The sequence below is a fragment of the Meles meles genome, chromosome 7, assembly GCF_922984935.1.
Source record: "Meles meles chromosome 7, mMelMel3.1 paternal haplotype, whole genome shotgun sequence".
NCBI lineage: Eukaryota > Metazoa > Chordata > Mammalia > Carnivora > Mustelidae > Meles > Meles meles.
In genome coordinates, this window is record NC_060072.1 from 5,140,057 (window position 1) to 5,159,056 (window position 19,000).

At 63.8% G+C, this 19,000-nt stretch overlaps 1 protein-coding gene across 1 annotated transcript in view; it reads left to right on the forward strand.

Moving 5' to 3' along the window:
* SULT4A1 (sulfotransferase family 4A member 1) overlaps positions 1-19,000 on the forward strand; it is a 33,179-nt gene that overhangs the window by 11,632 nt on the left and 2,547 nt on the right. Inside the window, exons 2-6 of the mRNA XM_046014050.1 lie at positions 4,751-4,881; positions 6,042-6,122; positions 6,638-6,764; positions 11,888-11,982; positions 17,140-17,278. Of these exons, the coding sequence (XP_045870006.1) occupies positions 4,751-4,881; positions 6,042-6,122; positions 6,638-6,764; positions 11,888-11,982; positions 17,140-17,278 (573 nt within the window). The remainder of the gene's footprint in view (positions 1-4,750; positions 4,882-6,041; positions 6,123-6,637; positions 6,765-11,887; positions 11,983-17,139; positions 17,279-19,000) is intronic.

Below are 19,000 nucleotides of genomic sequence, written 5' to 3' on the forward strand. Positions count from 1 at the left end.
AGCAGAGGGGGCAGGGGGAGTTCAGGGGAACTGAGAGCATCCCAGAGGGCGGGCTGCCGTGTGGGGGAGAGAATTGCTGGTGGCTACAAGGAAAACGAAGCAAGTAAACAGAGGCAGTGATTTGCTCCAGGAAAATGAGAGTCTTGTACAAGAAAGTAAGTGTAATCCCTACACGGAGTACTTTGGGCAAAACACTCGGTTAAACTCCCAAGTGAGCCCAAAACTCCTGCTCTGGCTACACTGGGAGGAGGGAAGCGTGTGCGAGCGGACTTGGCCGATCCTTGTCTGCCTCTGCTGAGAATCCGCAGCCTGGAAACTAGACCGTGAACGAACTATCTAAGCCCGTCAGAAGTTTGAGGGTAGGAGAAGCTCCCCCGAGAGTTTGCTCTGAGTGGGGCTGGGGGTGGGGAGGAGAGCCGGATTTTCTGTGACTCGCCTTCAAGTGCTCTCTGAGTTTTTAAACAAGGTACACGCGTGGCTTTAGTCAAAGAGTGCCTCAGGGTTCCAGCCCCAGGATCCTGACGGTTTGGGGCCCAGTGCTGACGGGTTCCAGCCACCAGAGTTCTGGTGGGAATTTTGATGGGCTCCTCCCCTGTGCTGGGACAGGCGGACCCTTGATTTTGGGGGAGTTCCGCCTAGAATGCCAGTGGCTTCTGAGGGGTCCGGACCCAGAGGCCCAGTGTCGGGAGGCGCTGCCGCTGCCCGTGGGAGCCATGATTTGGCTGGAGTCAGCAGAAGGCTTTCTGGAAAGGATCGTCCGGTTGACTTAAAAGTGGAGCCGTCGGAGAGCTCCTGGATTGTGTTTCTGCCCAGGAAGGCAGCTCTGCCCCGCCAACCCTCCCGGTCTCCTGCTGGAAAGCCTGGCTCTCCTCTGCCTCACCTGGGGTCTGCCGGCGGGCAGGTGGGCTCCTGCTGCAGGCTTCCTCCCGTGCCCGCCTCCCCTGCTGGCCTCAGGCGGCAGCGGGATGGTTGGGGGTGCTGAGGCCTCTCCCCCCCCACCTGCTCTCGTACACCGTGGCCCAGTGGCCGCAGGAGTGGGCGTGCTTCTGGCCTGGATGCGCCCCTGCAGCACCTCCCCCCCGCCCCCTGCAGGCTCCATGGTGGGCTCCATACGGGGCTGGCTTCCCTGCCCTCATGTCTGCTGGGCGTGCTCGGAGGCCCCGGGGCTGGGGGGCCACAGGTGGGGACCTGCAGACTTGGGTCCCCGCTCCGGCGGAGCACTCCCCTTCCCAGCTCGCTGACCTCAGGCTCGTAGCCCAACCGGAGACGCCGCGGCCTTATGGGCACAGGCGGTGCTCCCGGGTCGTCCTCCGGACCTGTGCAGGAGCTTGCCCCTCCCCCGCCCGGTGTCACCTGTTGCCCAGGATGTGGCTTGGACAGGAGGGGCTTGACGGCTTGTGTCCCTTGTTGGGATGAGGGTGGCCCGGAGGGGCAGGAGGCTGCGCTGTGTGCTCGTGTGCGCGGTCCTGTAGGTGCAGCCTGTCGCGGCCTTAGGAGCTCGGAGAGGGGCTCATTTGGCTCGGAGCTGCTCGCTTCGTGGCCGTGCCCCCAACAGCCCTGTGAAGAAGGGGGGAGCATTGCCACATTCTTGGGGGGGAGGACTCCCAGGGCGGCTCTCGGCGCAGGCCAGTTGAATGAATGAAGGGGCGGGGGAAGGGATAGCCCTTGAATGGCCGCCACCCGATCCTCAGGGAGGACTTTGACCTAAGTCCCGTGTGGGAGACACACAGCCCCACTGAGTGGGGGTGTCCGCAGCCGGGCAGGGAAGGGCTGCGGCAAGGGAGAGCCGCCCCAGGTGCGAAGGACGCGTGGATGGCGGTCGTGCACGCAAGCCCACGAGATGAGTCCCATTTCTCGGGTTGGTGGGGGAGACTCTAGGGTCTCGTTCGTGTTTGGGCCCGTGTACTTACTGAGCAGCTACTGAGTGCCAGGAACCGTGTGAGGAACGTAATGTGAGTGCGGTCAGTAGAGTAACGGCCCAAGCCGTCCACATCCCGACGCGTGGACCTGTGAGTAGTTCACCTTTTGTGGTGAGGAGGACGGAGGTTACCAGACTGCTCCTGGGCGGGAGGTTGTCCTGGGCTCTGGGTGAGCTCGCTGGGTGTGCCCACGTGGGTTACTGGCCGAGGAGGAAAGAGGTGGGGTGACACGATGTGGTGACAGCTGGAAACGGCAAGAGAAGAACTTTTCCCCTGGAGTCTCCAGTGGGGAGTGGTGGTGCCCGCACCCTGGTTGGAGCCCAGCGTGGTCTGTGTTGGCCTCTGACGTCCGGAGCTGTGGGACAGTAACTGCCGTTTGAAGCCACAGCAGCCCTAAGAACTAAGATTAACTGAGACGTCTTCTCTGTCCTCACGAGCCCCCTGGTCAAGCCAGTGAGCCAAATGCGGTCGGAGCAGAGGCACGGGGTGCTGTGGGGTGGGAGAGGGCTACAGATAAGACACGGGGTGTCTGGGAAGGCCTCTGGCAGCAGCGGCTCAAAGAAACCACGTTGGTCAGGCAGGAGGGCGGCCTGGTGAAGCCTTGGGCCACAGGGGGTGCTGAGTTCTGGGGGGGATGGAAGACCCGGCCACAGCCCAGAGAGCCGGAGGGGTGGAGAGAGGAGAGGGGCTGAGAGCCGCTGGACATGGCAGGTGGGGACACGGGTAGAGGGGTCCCTGCAGCCGCCGAGGGGCCAGCTGGGCTCACGCTGATATCCGGGCACCGCCAGGGCGGGGGCCGTCGACGTGGAGAGCAGAGGCCTGAAGGGAGAGGCTGGGGCACGGCTGGCGCCTGGTGCAGACCCTTGTGGACGGCGAGCCTGTGTCCGGGCTCTGGTTACGGTGACCCGTCAGTGCTCTTATCATCCTCTTCAGCGGGTTTTCCTCCGGTGATCATTCTGTCCTGTCTTGCCAGCTGCAGAGGCCAGGGGCTGCCCACTGTCCTCGTCCCGTGTGTCCCGCTGGCTGTCGCAGTGCTGTGGCTTATGCTGAAGGCCAGGCCGAGTTGCTTGCGTAGGAAGAGGACATGGAGGGGCTGGTGGGGGCCGTGGGGAACAGGCCGGCGGTGGGGCAGGTGGGGAGCTTCCGTGGGGCTGGTCTGGCGTGGACGCTTAGTGGAGGGGAGGATGGGGCTTGTGGAACTGATGGGTCACCGTCAACGTCGGGTCATGTTAACGTGCAGAGCGTCTGTCTGGGTCACTGCCTGTGAGGGCTGCAGGGCTGGGGGCAGGGCCACTAAAGATGGGTCCCAAGGCTGGCCCTGGGAGAGGCTTTGGGAACCCTGCCCACAGTCTGATTTTGGAGGGCAGGTGCCCCGGGCTGTTGGGTGAACAGACCTCGCCAGGAGGAGTAGGGTGGGAGCCGCATGCTGGCCGTGTGCCCTGGGACAGTTTGGCCTCAGGCTCCTCATCTGTAAGTGGGGGTGATGGTCACCACCTTTCAGGCTAGGGGGAGGGTCCCATGGCTAATAGGTAAAGTCATTGCTGTTTGAATTAAAAAAGCCCCCACAGTGTTTTCTCAGTGTCTTTGCTCCAAAGCTGCCTCCTCCAGGAAGTCTTCCTCAATCAACTTATCGTCTTCTGATTACTCAGCAGCCAAGGTTTGCTTGTGCATTCAGAAAACAGGGGTTGGGCACGGCCATGTGCTGGCTGTCCGTGTAGAGAAAGAACCAGGCCCGTGTCTTTCCAGCAGGAGGGTGGGAGCCGCGAAAGGAACGTGCAGGCCGTTCCTGGCCTGTTGGCGCGGTGTGGGGCCACGGGGAGCATGCGAGTGTCAGATGTGGTCGGCAGGGAGTCCTCACACCTGAAGGGCCTGCTGGAGGGAGGAAGGGGCCCAGGCAGGCGGCGGCAGATCCGATGGGGGGTGAGCTTGGTGGCTGGAGAGCGGGGCAGTCAGGGGTGCCGGGTAGGGACACAGAGAGCTGTGGACAGGCCCGCGGGCCGTCGGGAAGGCCTTGCTCGGAGGAGACGTGAGGCGCCGGTGGGGTCTTCGTGGACGAGGGATGCCCTCTAACGTCCGTGTTGGAACGGCCGATCTGCTGCTTTGAGGAAACCGACCGGAGGGTGGGGTGAGCTGGGCCAAAGCACAGCACTGGGGCGTCTTGTGGTGCTGCCTGGGATGGAAGGGACAGCTCTTCGCTCCCCCCGACAGCAGATCCGGGGGTTGCTGAGTGTGGGCCTGAGCAGGGCACGGGCTGGCCGGCCGTTCGTGGCGGGGCAGGTCCGGTCCCTGTGAGGCGGTGGGCAGCGCGCCTTCCTGGGTGCGCAGACGGTCGGGGGAGTGTGGAGCTGGCTTTGGTGGGGGCACGGCATGAGGCCCTCTAGGGAGTGCAGGCAGCCAGGAGGGCAGGGGTCTGAGGCGGTGTTGGGGGCAGTCCGCATTTGCAGGGTGGGGAGATGAGACCGAGCGACAGACGCGTCCCCCCGGAGGACAAGGACCAAAGTCTCGAGGAGGAGGCCCTGGCCAGCGGGGTCTGTTTCTGCTCAGAGGTTGGGGGGTTGGTGATGGGATAGCCCTGGGCTCGCCGGGGGTGACATGAAGCTAAGAGCCTGAGCGGCGCGGGGTCCGCACACAGGCCAGACGAGGTACCGGGGGTTACGCTCTTTGGTGTCCTGCCTGTCCCCGGGGTGTCCTGCTCTTGGTGGCTGGCCGAGCGTGGGATGGGCTGTGGGTCTTCAGGCCCAAGTCTGGGGCAGCAGGTGCTGCCTGGAGAGTGGGGCTGGCCCGCGGGCTTCCTCCGAGCACTGCCCCCCCGGGGGCTTCTCTCCCTCCAGGCACAAGCCTGCTGCAGGAGGTGGTCTACTTGGTGAGCCAGGGGGCCGACCCCGATGAGATCGGCCTGATGAACATTGACGAGCAGCTCCCCGTCCTGGAGTACCCGCAGCCGGGCCTGGACATCATCAAGGTACTTCTCTGGGCCAGTGGCACCCAGCCCCTAGGAGTCCCTGGGGACCTGGAGTGACAGTTGCTCCTGGGGTTGGGGGCCCACGGTGGAGGGAGAGCAGAGAGCTGCCGGTCCCCCTAGACAGCCAGGTGAGAGACCGGTCAGCTGGAGCCCATGCCAGTGGCCCTGAGAACGGTGGGCGACGTGGGTGACTTTGCAGTGGAAAGGGGGCTCCCGCGGAGGCGCACCCCCTCTGTCAGGGAGCGGAGCAGGATGCTTTGGTACTCGGTGTCAGGAACGAAACGGTCGCTCTCCCGGAGTGCCGTCCCTCCTCGTGCTCGGGTGCCGCTGACATTCTCTGTCCCTTCCCATCCCTGCCACCTCTTAGCTCAGGCCTGCTTTCCTGCATGGACCACCTGTCCGTCTCCCACTGGGTGAGCATTCTGAAGGAGAGCTCCGAGAGCTCCCTGCCCCCCGTGTCGTTGCTCTCAAAGTCCAGGGGCCCGTGTACCCCAGTCCCTGCCCGCACTCCGGCCTCCGGTGGCCGCTGCATCCGACTGCTCCCTGGTGTGGAGCCGCCTCGGTCCAACCCTTGCCGACTCAGCCGTGGAGCCCCTCGGGAGAGCTGTGCTGGGCGCCCACCACGGACCACTGCTCTTGGCCCTGGGGTACAGCCGAGGACAAAACTGACAACACTGTGTTCCAGGGAGGGAGCCCGGCAGGGGAGGAGCAAGGAGCCATGGTTAAATGGTGATCAGCACTGTGTGGGGACAGCACCCGGGGCGGCCATCCTCTCTGGGGACCCGCTGAGTAAGGTTGTGAGACAGGAGCCACGCGGGCGACTGGGACACGGGCGGTGTGGACCTGCACGTTCCTGGAGCAGCAGGAAGGCCTGAGGCCGGTGGGACTGAGTCAGCAGGTGCCCCTGCGTGCCTCGGCCTCCCTTCTCCTCGGCTGCCCATCACGGCCTGGGCAGGCCCTCAGAGCAGACCCCTGGGACCGTGATCGGTCAGCTCATGCTGTGGGTGCCCAAGGACAGGGGCCACGTCCTGTCCAGTCTGGAGGGTGGCCAGATCTTGGGTGAGGAATTTCCTGGTGGAGCGTGGGTCTTGACTGTTAGAAAGGCCGGCGAATGAGCGGCTCCCTGTCGTCTGAACGCCTCTCCCTCTGGCCGCCCGCAGGAGCTGACGTCTCCCCGTCTCATCAAAAGCCACCTCCCCTACCGCTTCCTGCCCTCCGATCTCCACAACGGCGAGTCGAAGGTAACCCGCGCCCCCACCCCGGGCAGAGCTCCCAGCAGGCAGAGCTGGTCCGGCCGTGCTCGGGGCTGCCGCGGGGGTTCCTAGAGGCCCGTGCGCCGCGCACCACAGAGGCCATCTTGAGCTCGTACCCCAGCCTTTTGTCCACGTTTCTGATACGGGTTTTTCCTTACTGTCGACCTTGGGCTTGACCAGCCCGGGTCCGGCCTCTGCTCCTGCATCAGGCCGAGGACCCGCCGCTGCTCACGGTCTCTGATCTTTCTCGTTTGCTCCGCGTGTTCCCCCGATGAGGCCTCGATTCTCATCACCGGGGTCAGGCCCGTCGTGTTGCGGGATGAAGTGTAATCAGACGCTCCGGCATCGTCCCACCGATGCTGTTAGCGGGAGGAGAAGGCGCCTCTGGCGTGGAGGCCGCGCACACCTGGGCCAGCCTTGGGTCTGACCTTGGGGCTGGACTGGGCTGTCGGTTTACAGGGGTCAGAGGAGCAGCGACTGAGCCGCCGTCCCTCCTGCCGCAGGTCATATACATGGCGCGGAACCCCAAGGACCTGGTGGTGTCCTACTACCAGTTCCACCGCTCCCTGCGGACCATGAGCTACCGGGGCACTTTCCAGGAGTTCTGCCGGAGATTCATGAACGACAAGCGTAAGTGTCTCAGCCTGCGCGGGTGGTGGGCGGGGCCGGCTCGTTCCCCGAAGCCCTGTGTGTGCTCACACTTTGCCCACGTTGCCCCCGGTTTCCCCCAGGTCCCCCTAGTCCCCCAGTGAGCATGTGGCTGGGGCCCGCTGTCCTGCTGACAGGCAGAGAAGTGGGGCTCAGGGGCCCCTGGAAGCTCGGCAGGGGTCGTAGCGGGGGTGGGGGGACGCAGAGCCGGCGTCCAGCTCACCCTTCGCTCTCACTGTGTCGCTGGGCTTCTGAGAAGGTCCCTGGTTGAAGCATTCCTCTCCCCGCTTGGATTCTGACCAGTAGAAAGGGAGGCAGGGAGAGTTCTGCCATTGGTGACAGAGGCCCGAGTGGGGGCTGTGGCCTCGTGGAAGAGCCCGGGGGCCCTGAGCTCCTCTCGAGGGTTGGGCCAGACACTTGGCCTCTAGCCCCGGGCTGTGCGATGGGCAGGGGGTGCTCTGCCGGAACTCGTTCCGGGGACCCTCCCCGATCTCCCCCTCCGGGACAGGAGCAGACTGGATCAGGGACCTGCCGAGGTGGCTCCCTGGTTGCCGTCCGTGGCTTCTCTGGCACCTTCGGGAACCCCTAGCGGCAGTTGGGTGAGGGACCACCTGCAGGGCCGGAGGTGGGCTGCACCAGCGCGGGGAGTGACTCCTGGCCCAGCTCCAGTCTTAGCGTGCAGCCCGGCCGTCCACTTGTGTGACCCAGTCCAAGGCTTTGTGGCGAGCCTGTGTGGAAAGAGTGGGGTGAGGCCTTTGGGGCGAGCTGGGAACGCCCTGCCCCGGATGAGCGCCGGGCAGCCGGACCCGAGCGGCCTCCCACACCGCACGGAGGGCCGGACCCTCACAGGGGCTGCACTCCCAGGGCCCTCCGTGCCCGAGCCCCTCGGAGTCTGCTTCAGCGGCGCCAGGGGGAGCGTCCAGGGGTTGAAGCCGCCCTGGAGCCTGCAGAAGACCCTCTGCCCAGCCTCCCTGTCCCCCGCCTCCCTGTCCCCTGCCTCCCTGTCCCCCAGCCTCCCTGTCCCCCCGCCTCCCTGTCCCCCGCCTCCCTGTCCCCAGCCTCCCTGTCCCCCGCCTCCCTATCCCCCAGCCTCCCTGTCCCCCCGCCTCCCTGTCCCCCGCCTCCCTGTCCCCCAGCCTCCCTGTCCCCCAGCCTCCCGGTCCCCCGCCTCCCTGTCCCCCGCCTCCCTGTCCCCCAGCCTCCCTGTCCCCCGCCTCCCTGTCCCCCAGCCTCCCTGTCCCCCAGCCTCCCTGTCCCCCGCCTCCCGGTCCCCCGCCTCCCTGTTCCCCAGCCTCCCTGTCCCCCAGCCTCCCTGTCCCCCGCCTCCCTGTCCCCCAGCCTCCCTGTCCCCCGCCTCCCTGTCCCCCAGCCTCCCTGTCCCCCAGCCTCCCTGTCCCCCGCCTCCCTGTCCCCCGCCTCCCTGTCCCCCAGCCTCCCTGTCCCCCGCCTCCCTGTCCCCCAGCCTCCCTGTCCCCCGCCTCCCTGTCCCCCGCCTCCCTGTCCCCAGCCTCCCTCTCCCCCAGCCTCCCTGTCCCCCAGCCTCCCTGTCCCCCGCCTCCCTGTCCCCCAGCCTCCCTGTCCCCCAGCCTCCCTGTCCCCCAGCCTCCCTGTCCCCCGCCTCCCTGTCCCCTGCCTCCCTCTCCCCCAGCCTCCCTGTCCCCCAGCCTCCCTGTCCCCCGCCTCTCTGTCCCCCAGCCTCCCTGTCCCCCGCCTCCCTGTCCCCCGCCTCCCTGTCCCCCAGCCTCCCTGTCCCCCGCCTCCCTGTCCCCCAGCCTCCCTGTCCCCCAGCCTCCCTGTCCCCCGCCTCCCTGTCCCCCAGCCTCCCTGTCCCCCAGCCTCCCTGTCCCCCGCCTCCCTGTCCCCCAGCCTCCCTGTCCCCCAGCCTCCCTGTCCCCCGCCTCCCTGTCCCCCGCCTCCCTCTCCCCCAGCCTCCCTATCTCCCGCCTCCCTGCCACTTGGCTCAGGCCCTTTCTGGTCTGCTGGGTGTTCAGAGTCAGGCATTGATGCCGTTTTCAAAACCGTGTTCTTAAGTCCCAGCGTGTTCTGCCTCTGGAGAAGAGCGACCAGCTCGGGGCCTGCGCCCCATAAGGAGTCGGCGTCCACCCAGTTCAAGCTGCCCCTGTTGTTGGCCTTACGTTAGCCTCTTGCTCAGGCTGGGGGAATTCAGAGTTATCCTGATACAGGTCTCTTCGTGTTTTGAAGGACACAGCCCACCCCTTAAAGGTCAAGGCCACACGCTCTTGTGATCCCACCCAAGCCTCTGGACACGTGTACTGAGCCCCCGCGTTCTCTCTCCTCCCAGCGCTCGCAGCTGGTGCACGGTAGCTCGGGCCCTCGGAGGCTGGCGTTCTCTCCTCCATCTGAGCATGGAAGGGCAGTGGCCGGGCGCCTTCACTGACAGAGCGAGCTTGGAGGAGCCGCTGACGCAGGCCTGCCCTTGGGTGTTGTGACCTGTGCACTTGGGGCAGGCGTGCCTGGGTGGGGCTGCATGTCCCGGTGACAGGAGTGTGGGAGACTCGCCGTGTAGACAGGGTTGTTCCCGGAGCAGGGCTGAGTGAGCTAGTCTTGTCCTGGATAATCTGTTGGGATAAGGACGCTGACCTCCCGCAGCAGAGGGACCCCAGTGGGCGGAGGCTGGGGTGCCCTGGTGGGGCTCCCTTCCCACGGTGACGCGTCCTGAGTGGGGAGAGCAGTGTCTCCACCAGCAAGGTCTGTGGCCCTCTCGGTGCTGGTCGGCCAGGGCTCAGAGACACAGGCCGGCACTGTCCTTTGATCATTGACCCCACGGGAGTGACCACTGTCCCCATACCTCCCTGTGCCCCCACCTGTGTTCTCGTGTGTAGCGACCACTCCCCTCTACCCTCACTGTCCCCACGTCACCCCTCCTGCTCAACCCCTAAGTCCGCCCCGGGGGGCATTGCTTGCCTGTTCTGCTCGCACCGCCCCTTGGAACGACGGGGATTTTCTTAGCTTCTGTGTTCATGGCTGTTGGACTCCAGCTCTGTCTCAGGGCTCAGGTCACCTAGACTGTGTGCCGTCCCGGGCACTGACGTGGGAGGCGGGTTCTCCTCTTGGGGCCTCTGTGATGATGAGCCTGTTGGTGAGCTGGTCCTCATTCCCTTCTCGGGACTCTGCCTCGTCTTCTCTCCAGCGGGGAGCCCGGCCTGGCTGCTTCAATGCCCGCCTAGGGAGCATGGAATGTGAGGTGCTGGGCTGGCCGAGGAAGGGGTGCCAGAGGGACCCCAGGCCAGCCACTAGACCTCTACAGTGAGGAGACCGAGGCCCCTGCTGGCCAGGATTTGCCCCGCAGCGGGTCCCAAACCAGGCCTCTTGGCTGAACCTGTGTTCTTTTCATTCTGTCATCTCTGCCTTTCCCCCCACCCCGCAGAGCCCCTGCTTCGTTCCTCATAAAATGTGGGCTGGAGTCTGGTTGGCCTGAAGGGGGCCTTCCTGTTGTGATCTGGTCCTTAAGGCCAGCCCTTAGCGACCCCTGGCCCACTCACTCCCCATCCCTCAGAACCCCTTTGGGCCGTGGGCCAAGCGGCTGCTGTGCTGCCACCTGCTGGCGAGATGGCAGACTGCAGGGGCTGGCCTCTGCAGGAACTGGGTCTTAGGTTTTCCCCGCCTCTGTCCGCCTGTAAGTCTACAAGGTTCCCTCAGCTTGAGGGCTGAGGCTACGTTCTCTGCTTGAGGTGTGGCTCTGCAGGGGCGGTACCCGTCCCCTGCCATCCCTCGGCCTCGGTGCCCCTCAGCAGTGCGCAGGACCCAGCGTGGGTCCCGTGAGAGGGAACGGAGCAGCGTCTCTGAAGGCTGCAGTCGCGCTGTCACCGTCCTGGCTGCGCGGGGAGGCACAGGTTCTGTTGTCCCTCCGTTCCAGGAGGACGAGGCCCCACAAGGGGAAGCAGCCTGCCCGGGTTCCGCAGCTGGGGCAGTCCTGGAGAGGCCGCGTCACCCAGAGGCTGTGTCCTCTACCATTCCGCTGTGCTCCCTCCCTCCCCTCCGACCTAGTCACTGTGCCCCGAGCCACCCTGATGGCCTCATGTCCCTTACTCTTCTGAGTCCATTTGCAACCATTGTGCACCGTTCAAGGTTTGTGCCCACATGGGACGGGGCTCCCCTCTGTCCGCGCGGTGCCTCCCTCCCAGCACCGATCAGTCCATAGCCTCGCTGCCGGTCTCCTTGGTGATTCCCGCCAGGCCGGCGGCTCCTTGAGCCCCAGGCCACGAAGTGGGATCCACGGGCCCAGGTCTGTGAGACGGTGGGCACCCCGGTGAGCGAGGGTGCAGGCAGTGTGGTCACCGCTCCAGGCCGGCACCCAGTGCCCAGCGGCTGCTTGCTGGTGCCGGGCGGGACAGGCACCGCGTGGCTGAGGCTTTCCTGTGTCTAGTGCGGAAGCCCCCTTGTGAGACTTAGCTCAGCCTGAGGAGGGGGGTGAGAATCCGTAGCCTCGATAAAGAATGTCTCGAAGCAGTCTGGCTACGTTGCCTGGCGTGTCCCCCGACCACCCACGTGACCCTTACCCCAACCAAAGTCCCGAGGAGTGTGGGAGGCGCAGGGTTGTGGTGTGAGGCGTGAGGCTGTTGGGTCAGGACGGAGCACACTGCCTCTCTCCACCTCTGCTCTGTCCCGCTCCCATCCGGCGCTGCTTCTGCCTGGCAGGGCCCCATGCTCGGGGCTTAGTGGCGCCCACACGTCATCCCCCCTGCTGCCAGCAGCCCCCCCGCCCCCCGTCTCCATTCCCTTGGGCTCACGCTCTTCCCGGCAACCCTGTGTCAGACAGAAACGGGAGCCAAGCAGCTTCCACCCCCCGGGTGAGCAGAGGCCTTTGCCAAGTGGTCGGGGCTTCAGGGTATGCAGGAGGTGCGTAGGGAAGGGGGCTGTGAGCTGTTGGCAGGAGAGACTTGCACGCGGCCCAGGGCCATGGGACTTCAGAGGGGGCTCATTTATGAGACCACCCCCGGGGCCGAGAGCTTGCTCCTGCCTTCCCGAGCCACAGCTCCTGGGCAGTGAGGGGGAACCTTCCGGAAGGCAGGGCACCAGGCCACCCCACTTGTACACTCCTGCTCCCCCGAGGCCGTGACTCACCTGTTTCCTTGCCTCCACAGTAGGCTACGGTTCCTGGTTCGAGCACGTGCAGGAGTTCTGGGAGCACCGCATGGACTCGAATGTGCTTTTCCTCAAGTATGAAGACATGCACCGGGTGAGTGTGGCTGGCGGCCAGCCGGGCAGGCCGGTGCCCCCTGGCCCGCAGCTCCTAGTGCACGAGCCCTCTGGCCCGTCGGACGCTGCAGTGGGCGTGACGGGAGTGCGTGGCTGGACTCTCCGAGACCCCCGGCTTCGGGGCGGGAGGACTCAGAAGTTCCAGGGGTGCACAGAGTCCTCCCGGCCAGGGCCCTGGCCCCCGGGGCGGTCTCTGGGTTGGGCTCACTTAATTCTAGAAGACTTTTTCCCTCTCTGCTGTGTCATCCCTGGAGGGACATTCTGATGTATCCCCTTTCTTACAGGAGACGAGAGGCGAGCTTTCCCCAAGTCCCTTCCTTCTCTCACTTCTTGGCCACACGTGGCTGTGGGTCCCCTCAGAGTTGTCCCCGCTCCTGAGCCCGTCCGGCCCAGCTCGCCCCTGCACCCCAGTGCTCTGTCCGGGCTGCCCATGGCCTCCTGTTGCTCGCTCTGGCGGTCGGTGTTCCCGTCCTCCCACCTGGCCTCCTGGCAGCAGACGACCGGAGATTGCCGCCCGGCCCTCGGTGGCCGGCTGGTCCCGTGTCCCTGGCTGCTCTCCTCTCACGGCCCAGCCCTCCTCGGCTCTCCTCCCGTCCCAGCCTCGCTCCCTTCCCTGGTGACCCCGGGCCAGACGTGGACCTTCCCCGGACTAGCTCCCCACTGACCGCCGCCTGCACCTCCCTCCCGGAGCATGTCTAGAACCAAACTAGAGGTTTTCCTTCAAATCCTCCGCAGCTCCTCCGTGGGAGATGGTGGCAGCCAGCTCCGTCTGGGTCACTTGGGTGAAAGTCGTGAATCCTCCTCGACTTCTGACTTCCTCTCACTCCCTGTGTCCATCTCCCCAGTCCCGTGGCCTCTGTTCAGGATATGCCCCTTATCTGACCATCTGTTCCGCGTCTCTGGGGTCCAGGTCACCCTCGCTACCGGCCCGGATCCTCGCTGGCGTGGACTCCTGGGTGGCCTCCCTGTGTCCTCTCAGGCCTGTGTGCTGTGCAGTGTCTGCTCCAATGGCACCCGCGCCATTCAGACTGTGCCCAGTGGCCACACGTTGTCCTAGGTGTGGCTCGGGGCCCACACGGCGGCCTGGTGCCCCGGCATCTCGAGCCACACTGGCCTGCTTGCCGTTCCTGCAGCCTGGCGGGCAGGCTCTGTTTGCCGTGGCCCCGCCTGAAATGTTCTTCCCTCCCGTGTCCACGTGGGTCACTCCTTCACTTTCTCCTGGGCTTGGTGTCCGTCAGCGACACTTCCCTGGGTCCCCACTCGAAGTCGGCCCCTCCCAACCCACCACGTCTCTCTTTCCCTTCATTTTTCTCCACAGCGTTTACCATCGCGCCCCATATCTGCTTGTTCGTGTCTGTGTTCGTGTCTGCCAGAACAAGGTCCCCTGGGGCGAGGAGTTTTGGTGCCAGTTTATGCTTTTAAGTCAGCGCCTCACGGGTAGCAGGTTCTCAGGAGACATCTGTGGGTCGGACGGATGGCCTTCAGGGTGGAAGCTCTTCCTTGTTAAGCAGCCAGAGGCCTGCGGAGTGAAGGGCTTGTCCGGGCTGGGCTACCCGGCTCCTGCCCGCGCCCGGGCCCAGCCACTCCCTGCAGCGTGGTGGCCGCGAGCGGGCTGGGAGGACGGCACCAGGCGGACCAGCCCGGTGCCCTGACTGAGGCTGGGGCCCAGGCCGAGGCGCTGGCTCTCTCCGTGTCCGGGAGAGTCCACGTGGTCTAGGCGGTGCAGGTGAGGACAGGGGCTGGGGAGGGCACTCGGTGATGCTGGGAAAGTTCGGCAGGGCACAGTGTGGAATTTGGTCTGGATCACACGGAGACCCGTTGGGAAACAGGGAAGGAAGGGCGGGCTCTGCGTGGACACGGAGAGCTCGCTTTTGGCCTCATGGAATGTGAGGGGGACTGTAGGATAGCCAGCAGGGATGCCACGAGCAGGGGCCACAGGACAAGCTCAACGAGGGACACAAGTGGTTTGGCCACCCCCCCACCCCCCGCCACCCTGTGAGTCCCACCTCCCACGGTGACCCGGGGTAGGCCACGTGAGTTTGGAGACCTGGATAGGTACGCTGCAAGCCGGAGCCTGGGGAGGGCTTAGGGGCCAGGGCTTGCCCTTGCACAACGCATGTGGGATGCCCACGTGTCCCACGGAGGTTGCCATGGGAAGAATGGCCCTGCCACCAGCACTGCCTGCCTGCCGGACGTGGGGGCGATACCATCCTGAGGCTCCCGGGCCCCGGCAACCTTCAGATGGCTGCAGCAGAGGGGTGCCTCTGGGGATCCAGCGCCCTGCTCTCCGTGGGGCTGACCCGGGTGTTGGGGGTGGACCGCTCACACGGGGACCTGTCTGGGCCTGAGAGCTGGGAGGTGAGACCGCTCCTTTGTCACAGAGGATCGGGAGGCCTCATCCTCAAGCAGGGCCTGACGTGGGCAGGCCAGACTGTTCGCCGGCACTCAGCAGGTGTCTGTCATTGTAGCGCATGCTTGAGGTCAAGTGTACAGATCACAAGTCCACACCTCGATAGACTTTTCACAAGTACGTGTCTGTGTGATTGTCCAGATCGAGATCGAGAACATTGTTTTTTCTCCGGTTGATGCCTCCGCTTTCCAGCGGCAGCCCCTCCTCTGACCTCTGTTGGTTCCGATTAGCTTGGCTCAGTTTGGAACCTCCCAGGAGCGGACGCTGGGGCGTGTGTGCAGGCATCTGGTGGCTTGTGCTCCGCGTGGTGTTATGGTTCATCTGGGCTTTGTGTGGCGGGGTGGTTCTCACGTCCATATGAAATTTCGCTGCAGCAGGAACATGCCGCCATGTATCTGTTCAGTGTCACTGGCCCTTCCGGGGGTTTCTGTTCAGGGTAGTTGGAGATAAAGTGCTGTGAATGTTCCTGTGTCTTGGTGGACACGAGTTTTCTTTCCCCGGGCGCCTGCTGGACGTGGGTGGCTGTCCTGGGACACTGACGATTTGACGCTCACCTGGACCACGCTCGTTCCCACCTGTGCCACAGGCCTGGTGTCCGTCCAGCTGCGTGCACACCTGTGGGGGCCAGGAGCCGCAGGAGACTCAGCAACGAGGAGCTGAAACCATTATTTTAGTCACTAAACCAGGGGGAGTGGGCCGCACCCTTTACATACAGCTCGTGGCTAAAACACAGGCTGACGCCTGGCCTCGCTGGGTTCGTTCCCGGGCCCTTCAGTGAGTGTTCATTCTGTGCCTTACTGGTCCCCTCAGCGGAAAGTTCACAGACGGGCTGGTTTCCATCGCAGTCCAAACCGCGAGCCCTGCCCGCACCTGTCTCCATCTGGACTCATGCTCCCAGTGCCAGAGGGACCAAATGGCCTTTCCTGTGGTCAAGATCCTAATTTCTAAGAGTTTACTCTTTTTTTGGAAACCTCGGTAAGGGTCTGGACACCTTTGATAGAGGTTGAGTGAGTAAACATCACATTTTTAGGAATTCACCTTGTTTACATTTTCCTTCCAAAACACAGCCCCCAGTGAACGCCATCGGTCTCTGGGAGCGCGGCCGGGCCCGGCACGTTGTCATGTTGGGGTTGGAGGACGATACTTGGCACCTGCGCTCTTGCCGCCTCATGCGTCCCCCCCCGGGGGTTCCCCCGTCTCCCCCTTTGCTGTGGCTCTGCATGTGAGCAGGACACCACGAGGCTGCCCAGGTGTGTCCCCCACAGGTCCCACAGTCATCTGTGAGGGGTGTTTGCCAGCCGCAGGTGAGGAGTCTTGACCGTGACCATGTGGCAGTGCTGGGACTGGACCAGGGATGCCCGGGACGTCCCATCTGCTGTCCGGAGCTAGTCTGCGGCTGGGATGCCGCCTGCCCGCATGACGCGGTGTCCTCACCGGGAAGCAGGCGGTGGCCGGCAGCTGGGTGCGTGCTGGCGAGGGTACCCCCCTCCCCGGGCTGGAGGTGACACGGTGGTGTGTGTCCCCGTGGGGGTTCTGCTGGCCGCTCTGGCGGTCTGGGTCCCTCTCCTGTGGGGTCGCCCCGAGGGCTGCTGTCTTTATTTCTGTCGCTGCTTTTTGCCTTTTAATTAGAGATGCTGGGTGGCAAAGCAGGGAGAGGAGCTCTTCCTGTTCCTTTTTATTCTGACGTTTCTTGCGCTGCCGACCCCGGCCGAGCTCTGCACATGGGCCCTGGAGCCGAGCACCCGTGCCGCTCTCCGGCGGGAGCCCCTGAGCGGGGGGACAGCTGTGAAAGTGGGACGCAGTGCCCAGTGGTGATTACCGTGGGAATCCGAGAGGAGCTGATGCTCGATCCAGCTTTCCCAGAACTTTTTCTTTTTTTAAGGTTTGCAGAACACCGGGTAAGGAAATTAAAGATTTTTCTTTGTCGTAGGACTCTTCAGAGGCTTTACTCCGTGAATTGCTTTATAAACCGTCAAGGAGGCCATGGCCTCCAGCGTTTTCCTGATGCAGGGCCTGGACGTTGCCAGAGCTGGGAGATGGCCTGGTGACAGGTCAGGGATCTGGGCACGACATTTGACAATGTACAGATTGCGAACATTAGGTGCCTTGGTATTTCCCAGGGAGAAGAGTGGTGGGAGCAGGGGCTGTGCGGTGAGCAAGCGTGTGCCCCTCCCTAGCTAATGCTCCCTCTATCCAGAAGGGGGGAGTGTCGGGGCCAGAGATGGCTTTATGTCCCTCGAGTCAGCTGTCACTGAATCCTCACACCAAGCCAGCTCCACCTGCCGGGTGAGGTGGGCTGGCCCTGGGGCCTCTCTGGCGTCCCCAGGGGTGTCCTTGTTTGCCCAAGTTGCCAGCTGGTTCCTGCTGATGGCGTGGAAGGAAGGGGAAGGAGAGAGAGAGCCGGTGTGGCTCCTGGCACAGCTCTAAAGTGAGTTTTCCTGTCTCGCTGCTGTTTTGAAATGGCCACAGCGACGTGCACAGCTCACGTCTGCTCCAGATCCCTCAGAGCACTGGGGTTTCAGTTCCAGCCCCGCCACTTGAGAACAGAGTGCCCCTGGGCAGTTCCTTCTCCTGGATTTCTTTCCAGACAAAGCCAGGATCAGGCCTGTCTCGAGGACTGAGTAGGGAAGTGCGTGCAGAGCCCCTGGCGAGTGACCAGCCAAGAGCCTTGGGTCAGCAAAGGCAGCGCCCCTGACGGGCTCCCTGCTCTCTGCTCTTGTGTTCCAGGACCTGGTGACCATGGTGGAGCAGCTGGCCAGATTCCTCGGGGTCTCATGTGACAAGGCGCAGCTGGAGGCCCTGAGCGAGCACTGCCACCAGCTGGTGGACCAGTGCTGCAACGCCGAGGCCCTGCCCGTGGGCCGGGGTACGCGCCCTGCACCCCCCCAGCCCTCCCAGCCAGGGTCCGTGGTCCCCCACGTCCCTGTTCCCTGCCCTGGGCCTCGCGTGTCTGGAGCTCTCCAGCAGTGGGCCCCCCCCTGCTGGCATGGCATCGCGACTGTGCGAGTGGCCTTGGAGATCTCGGGGTGACTGTCGGGATGTGGGCTCTGTGGGCAAAACACTGCAAGCAGGTGCCTTTCCCGACGGCCCCGCAGAGCAGATCCCGGGGTGGGTTCGGGCTGTGAGATGTGGGAGCCCGAGGCTGGCAGCCTGTAGCTGGCTGCAAGACGCTCCCCCGCGAGGAGCAGGGACGTCTTCCCCCTTTGTGGGGCTCCATCGGCTCCTCTCCATCCGCACCGTGGGCCCCAGCACCACATGGGCCATGGCGGGGAGACTGGCGCTCACTTCTGGCGCCGCAGCCGCCTCCTGGGCACGAAACGGGTGAGGCGGAGGACGGTCCAGGCAGGAGCCCTCGGCACACTTGCCTGGGTCGCTGTCTGTCCTTCGAGGTTTGCGATGTTTGAAACTGCCTGCTGGTGGAGACCTCGGTGTTAGAACGCCCTGACCCCTTGGCGGGGGCCGTGGCCCCAGGAGCCACCGTCCTGGCAAGGACGAATTGCCTGTGGCACTTGGTGTTGTGCACCTGCCGTCGGGTCCCAGCTGGGCGAGCTGGGACCTTCCTCAGGTGACAACGTCCGGACGTGCCGCCCAAGCCCGTAGGGCAGCTCAAAGGCGCGGCTCCATCCAGGCTGGTGCCGGCCCGTGGCAGCGTCCTGGGGAGAGCCTCGGGGCGGGCCTTCGGGCTCCCCCAGCTCCTGCTCTTCCCTAGAAAGGGGCGGTGCTGAAGGTCAGGTGGAGGGCACCCTCCTGCGAAGGCAGAGCCGGCGGCTGGAACCACAAGACCCTGCAGATAGTTCCTGGCTGCGTCTTCACAAATATTTATTATTTAAAATTTATTTGCTCTTTTTTCATTTCACTTTTGCTGTGTTTTGTTATCCTTGGATGTGACCTTCTCCAAAATACCCCTTTTGGTTCATTTGCGTGGTAAAGAAGTGTCGAGAACATACTGCGTGCCCATATGCTCCTTCTGATGTGTTTGCTTTATCATTGTTTACCTTGGTTTTGCTTTATTTCAGTTCTTTGATTTTGTTTTCTTTTAGCACATTGCCTCTTTGCTCAGAAGACCTCCTTGCGTTGGTGAGAACGCAGGGCTGTGTAGCCAGCCGCATTGCTTAACTTTGGTTCATGTCACAGCTTAAATTGCACTGTCTTGATTCCAAACCCTCAACCAGGTGGGTGACTCCTTTATGAGCTCTCAGCTGCCTCGGCTGAGAAAAATAATCATGGAAAACTATATTTATAGTGTGGTTGGTCTAGAAGCTTCTAATTTTGTCCCTGAGGTATCAGGAGAGGGTACGAGGAACATTTTCTCGTTTCCCCCTGCCGCAGACATGGATGTATGACGTCTCATTACCGCAGAGAAAAATCCTGCCCCGTCAGGTGTCGTAGCTCAGCATCTGCGGGGTTGCATTTTCTCCGTCCTGAGGTCCCGCCAGGACGAGGACTTCTGTTAATAGTGGAGCTAATGACGGATATTGGCTGGAGACGGTCGCAGCTCTGATCTCAGAGATGCTGATGCGGGAAGGAATTCAAAACGAGCATTTCAGTCCCCCAAGGGTGTTCCTTAAAAGCATGGGGACAGTGCTCC